Source organism: Toxorhynchites rutilus, chromosome 2 (assembly GCF_029784135.1).
Source record: "Toxorhynchites rutilus septentrionalis strain SRP chromosome 2, ASM2978413v1, whole genome shotgun sequence".
NCBI classification, from domain to species: domain Eukaryota; kingdom Metazoa; phylum Arthropoda; class Insecta; order Diptera; family Culicidae; genus Toxorhynchites; species Toxorhynchites rutilus.
In genome coordinates, this window is record NC_073745.1 from 256,834,228 (window position 1) to 256,840,714 (window position 6,487).

General features: G+C 41.0%; 1 protein-coding gene across 1 annotated transcript; it reads left to right on the plus strand.

Annotated features, from left to right (window-relative positions):
* The first annotated feature begins 1,875 nt into the window (after positions 1-1,875).
* Positions 1,876-5,574, plus strand: LOC129767302 (alanine--tRNA ligase, mitochondrial). Its single transcript, XM_055768024.1, has 5 exons — positions 1,876-2,576; positions 2,635-2,986; positions 3,041-3,180; positions 3,241-4,387; positions 4,445-5,574. Exons 1-5 carry the CDS (start codon positions 2,035-2,037, stop codon positions 5,291-5,293), a joined length of 3,030 nt encoding a protein of 1,009 aa, XP_055623999.1. The 5' UTR covers positions 1,876-2,034; the 3' UTR covers positions 5,294-5,574.
* Positions 5,575-6,487: the final 913 nt, after the last annotated feature.

Consider the following 6,487-nt stretch of genomic DNA (forward strand, 5'->3'; position numbering starts at 1 on the left):
AATATAACGTGTAAAACCGAATGAATAAGCTCTCGACCGCCACCTCTTTTTATGTAGTTGTGAACGGGTAGCGTTAGCGATGAATATTGGTTCGTCGGTGCATGGTGATGTCGGTGATGCATGTCCCGCGCATGCGCTCAATGCGTGCAACGATGACGTCATTCCGGAGCGGTCGAGTCGGGCGCGAACAGCCATCCCAGTCTCAGTAGTCAGTAGTCACCGAATCACAACAATGATGCCAACAGCGTAAACAAAAACAACGTTTATGAGCAACAAACACATAGCGGTATGCACTCCCCATTGGCCATTTATTGCATGTCATTTGCTGTCCTCTTCCTCGGAAAACTCTAGCCATCTGGTCGCTGTCAATTCGAATTCAAGTAATGGCTGAACAGCAATTCTGACATAACGTTTCACCTTATTATACCGCCTTGGTTTTTTTAACCTTAAACTTACTCTAATCGGTTCAAACAATTTTCTTCCAAAAGTCAGTATGACTGGAGCTTCTGGTCATAGACAGTCATCATTTTCTTGAACCGTTTTGCACATGTTTTGGTGTCAGATGATTTTCTTCATTTCAAAATAAATCATGCAGAACGCATACTCTAGTTGCAAATCATGACGATGTGTGAAAATTGTATAAAAATGTCAAAATAATGATAATCTTCATATAGATACACAGTTGCATGTTAACCCTTTGCTGTCGTTTTCAGTTTGGACATGGGTGCCAAACTGGTCGGAATTATTTTTACTTGAAAGAACAGTGTACATAATTAATTAACATTAATACATAATCTGTATGACAATCAAAGATAAACAAGATTTTTTTAATTCGTTGTGAATTTAAGATGTGTATCTACTGAATAGTGTGTTTTAAAATGATGTTTTTATATATAAAAATATATTCTAAAACTCTCGTTCGTGTGCCATCTTTCGACACAGTCCCTCAAAATAAGGTCCTGGTTTTTGACTACAGTTCTGCACGGTAAAAAAGGTTTGGTGGCTGAGAACAGACATAGGAAGGTGAAGATTTGATTTTTCACTTGCATTACTTTTTCCAAAAATGATGCCTTATTCTGTTGGAATAACACGGTGATTTCTATGCTAAAATGGCAGCAAATGATTCAAGAATACTTCTTTGAACTCCTATTGAAATTCTTTGTTTTAAAGTAGCTTTAAACTTTTCAGTTCACTCGCCTCTACATCCTTGAACTCCTAATTTCTTATTCGCGTGAGTGAAAAAGTCATTTGAAACAGTCCCTTCTGAGAAATAAAATCTAACATTAAATGAATTTGAAATGGAATAAGAGTGCAATAAAGGTGTTTACTTGGTAATTTTTAATAAAATATAATATTCAGGAATGTCCACGTGGACAACAGGGGAAGGAGGTCTGGTCAATGTCTACACTTGTCCACGGAGGGGGAGGGAGGAGTCTAAAATCGTGCTTTTTGTGTCCACGTGGTATGTGGACAGCCCCTAATTTTCTGACACCAAATTGCTAGATTATTTACTTCCGTAGCAATTTCTTTTTAAGCATCTTCGAAATCCACGAATTTTACCATTGTGTTCACACTAACAAGTATTTGGATGAAAAAACATCAGGTAGCTCAAACTTTTTATTGTCAAAAAAGTTTAAAAATTCTTGAAAATGAAAAACAGATTTCGTTGATTTTCAAATATAGATGTGATTGTTTTTTCACAAATATTTATTTTCATCCACGTGGGCATTGGCTATACCCCTACCCCCCTCACCGTGGACAAACGTGGACATTTTCGTAACCCCTACCCACCCTAAAGTTGTCCACGTGGTATGTGGACGACCCCTAATAATTTTCTAACCATTTTTTCCCGGGTACTGGACGCACTTTTTCAAGGTATTGTGGAGCACCCCTAATGTTGTTTAGTGTAATGTTTTCATATTAAACGTCAGAAAAGTAAATAGTCTTGCCGACCGGTGTTTTGGTTTGCGTATGGTGATTCAATCCGATAGATAGCACATTTTTTACGAATTTAGCAATATTCGACACACTAGGATGAGATATCCTACATTATGTAATATTTCACGTTTTAACCGAATGAGACAGTTGTTCTGCAGACGCTACTCGAGCAATTGTAGCCATCTCAGCTCCAGAGAAATTCGTCAGCGATTCTTGGACTACTTCGCAAATGAAAACGGACACAAACTGGTGCGCTCGAGTCCCGTGGTTCCGTTCAGTGATCCCACGATAGCTTTCGTAAACGCCGGAATGAATCAGTTTAAGAATGTGTTTCTCGGAACGGCGGAACCGCCCTGCAAGCGAGCGACCAATTCGCAGAAGTGTATTAGGGTGGGTGGCAAACACAACGATATCAGTGTTGTTGGGAATGATGGGTATCATCATACCTTCTTCGAGATGCTCGGGAACTGGTCATTCGGGGATTATTTCAAACGCGAGGCTTGTGAAATGGCTTTGCGATTGCTGAAGGATGGGTATAACATTGATGGTAGGAGACTGTATGTAACGTATTTTGGAGGGGATGAAATCATGGGACTGCCAGCGGATTTGGAAACCAAAGAGATTTGGGCTAGCTTGGGGTAAATGAGAGCTATGTTTCTGTTTACGTCACAATGTAATTTCTTTTTATAATCGTAGCATTTCTGCTGAGAGAATTATTCCCTTTGGAGCTGGCGAGAATTTTTGGGAGATGGGCAGTTCTGGCCCTTGTGGGCCATGTACCGAAATTTACATCGATCATTCGGACCAGTTTATGGACGTAGCAACTCGAAGGCAATTGGTCAACGCGGGTGTGCAAGATTTAACTGAGGTGTGGAATATTGTTTTCATACAATACAACAGGAGTCTGGATGATGGTTGTATTAGAAACCTTCCACAACGACATGTAGATACCGGTATGGGCTTGGAGCGCCTTGTCGCACATTTGCAGCAGAAAAGTAGCAATTACGATACGGATTTGTTCACACCACTATTCGATCGTATTTGTAAGGTAACGAAATAATTGATTCTGTCGGCTTAGTTATTATTTAACGATTTTTTTAAGGTAACAAATAAAGAAGAGTACGGGGGAACATTTGATGTAAATAATCGAAGGTTTGTATTAGATACAGCTTATCGAATTGTAGCTGATCACACGAGGATGATTACTGCATGCTTGTCAGACGGAATGTTTCCGTTGCAAAGGTATTATCAAGTGGACGAAATCCAAAATCACATTTATTGTACCGATCATTTTATTCACAGTCCTAAACTACGACGTGTGATACGTCGATCTTTATCTATGTCGGATCGTATCTTTTCGTGTCCGACACTGGTACGCGAGCTTGTTCCAGCCGTAGTAGAAAGCTTGGGACCGACCTATCCAGAAATGGAAATAAAACTCAACGAAACTCAGCTCATCATAGAACACGAGGAGCAATCCTTCCAAAGGCTTTGTGCTAACGTGTCATCTGAATCACGCGCGCTGTTGAAACAAAATTCCTACCTCGAAGAAGTGGATGTTCTCGATCATCCAGGTTTACCTCATGCGTTGAAGGAGATTAAAAGACTCAAACTACAAGAACACATCGAAGAGCTGAGTGGGAAAGTGATTTTCAAAATGTACGATACGTACGGACTGGATGAGGACATTCTTCTCAAGATAGCTGCTAATGAGCGACTAGACGTGGACTTGGTCGGCTATAACAACTATACGAAGCAACTCAAAGAGGGAGCAAAACTTGAACTAGCTGCTCGCTTGCATAAAACCTTGGAAACTTCTCGTGACCTCGAACAAAACCTCAACCAAGCACAAATTCATCCCACACGGAATGAATACAAATATAATTACGTGTACAATAAGAACAAACAGTTGTATGAAATTCCTCAATTAAAAACTAAGATTACTTCGCTAGTTGAGGGAGAGATTGATCTTTATCATGTGATAACCGAAAAAAGTAACTTCTATTGCGAATCTGGGGGACAACAAGGTGACACAGGGAGCCTCTGGTTAGCCAATGATCCCTCCATCCAATTTGAAGTGAAATCTGTCAGTGAATTCCAAGGGTTTGTGATGCATTCAATAGCTGGCAGAGGACTAGTAGCTAAAAAATTGTCGATTGGCGATGAGATTGTGCTCAGTGTTGATCCGGTGAGGAGAAGTTCCTCCGTCTTGCATCACACTGCAACGCATTTGCTTAATGCAACCGCCAGGAGTGTGCTTCAGGTGCCAATCTGTCAGCGATCAAGTTACGTAGGCGATAAAGGTTTAAAATTGGAGCTAGCTGTGTGCTGTGCGAAACTCGAACCGGAAAAGGTAGAAATTATCGAGCAAAACATTCGAAAGATCATTCAACGGAATGAACCGATAAAAACGCGTGTTTGCAACGCTGTTGATGTTGATTTCGACAAGGTATATGTGTTAATTTTTCCTATAAACTTCGTAAACAAACATGTCACTTCCATTTAGGTAATAATGATTCCCGGAGAAGTGTATCCCGAGAAAGGCTTGCGAATCGTCGACATTGGTTCATCGATATCATCTGAATTCTGCTGTGGGACGCATGCTCAATCAACTGGAGAGCTACAAGATTTCAGCATTACCAATGTGTCTCAGTCTAAATCGGGTTGTTACACTTTTCACGCGATCGCCGGTTCTGCTGCCGATAGGGCCCATACGCTGGGTGAACAGATTCGCAATGACGTTGCTCAGTTGAAACAAGACATGGCCGACCGTGAAATGGTCAATGACGCAGCGAATATTGATACACGTTTGCAGCGACTTAAAAATGTCCTTATTGTCGGCTCCGAAAACGACATCAACCTTCCCTATGCCATACGACAAAAATGTTTGACTGTAATCAACGAACTTTATGATCAGTTCAAAGACACCACAAGAGCTTCCCTCCGGGAATTTATTGATATGGAAATGAAGAGCCTGCTACAACAGAAACCGCCGGAAAACAATCCCTTCATTGTTCACTTTCTTGAAAGTTCCATGATCTTGGAGGAGGTTCAACTGAGCAAAGTTACACGATACATTCCCGAGCGACCGTTCCTCGTTATCAGTCTCACCGATAACCAGGTGAAGGCGAGAGCAACAGTTCCGGCGGCATACGTGAACGAGCGATTTGATGCACAAAAATGGATCAAGTTGGTTGGACAGGTGTTCAAGTCGGGAGTGTCCGCACCCAGAGGACAAAACCCAACCCAGGTGTGCAATATGAAAAGTCGAAAAGTGAAGCCCGTGATGTTTGAGGCGTTGCTGGAACGAGCCCTCCAAGATACTGCTAAGTTTGCCAAGCAGAACATGATGTAGATACTCTAGTCTAGAATCGTTGGCCATAAATAAATTGACACAGTTGCTGTTATTTATACGAACGCTCGTTGTTCTCCTGGTTATTCTAAAAAATCCATCCGGATTGTGATATTAACGAACGATGTGATATCGATTTTTAAGAAATCTAAACACTACATCTCATGTGCGTGAACATTGTTTGTTTCTATATTTTTGCGATGTTTGCATTCAGTTCAGTTCAGGTCACACAATCTATGTTCACAGCTGAAATAATACATTTCTCAGATGTGTGAAATAAGGATACGCAGGACATCACACTGAAGAAGATAATGAAGGAGTGAAATAGTATGATTAATTTGAAGAAGACACTTCGCTGATCAGACGTCAGGTTGCCTCCAATGCTACTGCTGTTGCTACGCAAGCTGTTAGATCCAGTTCTTCTGCGTGTAACAAGCCCAAGAAGAAAATTGACGGCCGGTGCATCACGGACGTCTCCACCGCACTGTCAAGTGCAAACAGCTCCCGAGGGTAGACTAAGCATCGAGGCGTTGTTTCTAGCTATTTGCACTATTGGCGAAACCCACAAGGAAGGTAAATGAATTGTTGAGAAACCCCATAAACGCCACTTGACTTTTTGGGAGTTTTTGAGTCCTTGAGGGTACCTATTTCGCATAGTTGACGTAGGACTCTCTGATAATGATTTGTTGGCCTGAAAAGAGTTGTTTTGCTGTTGGGGTGGAATCGCTGAATAAATAAAAGTAATTGGCCATTTTGAACATGGATTTTGACGTCGGACTACGTCTAACCGGAATATATGGGGGGTAAAATGAAAACATAAACACTGAACATGCAGGAAAAAGACGGGTGGGTAATGTCGGGGACATAACCGGAGTGACGTAGGACTATACAAAGGGGACAGCTTTTGTTAAATATATATTTTAAATATATTGTTTTATTTTCTTCTCCTACGTGAATACCTACCTATCTACCTGAAAAATGTATTAGTTTACTGTTTACTCTTTATGAATATGTTGATGGTTCTGAAAAGTTTGGTGTTGTGTTTTTGTTATTACTCGATATTCCCATCTTGTTCGGTTAAACCTTCCTGTTTAGCTATTGCGTTTGCCACTCGCCACAGCTTTCACAGTTGGAAAATTTTTTCCCATCCAGCTTGTGACATGTTGTTCAGTAAATTACATTTAATGCGACGTGCCG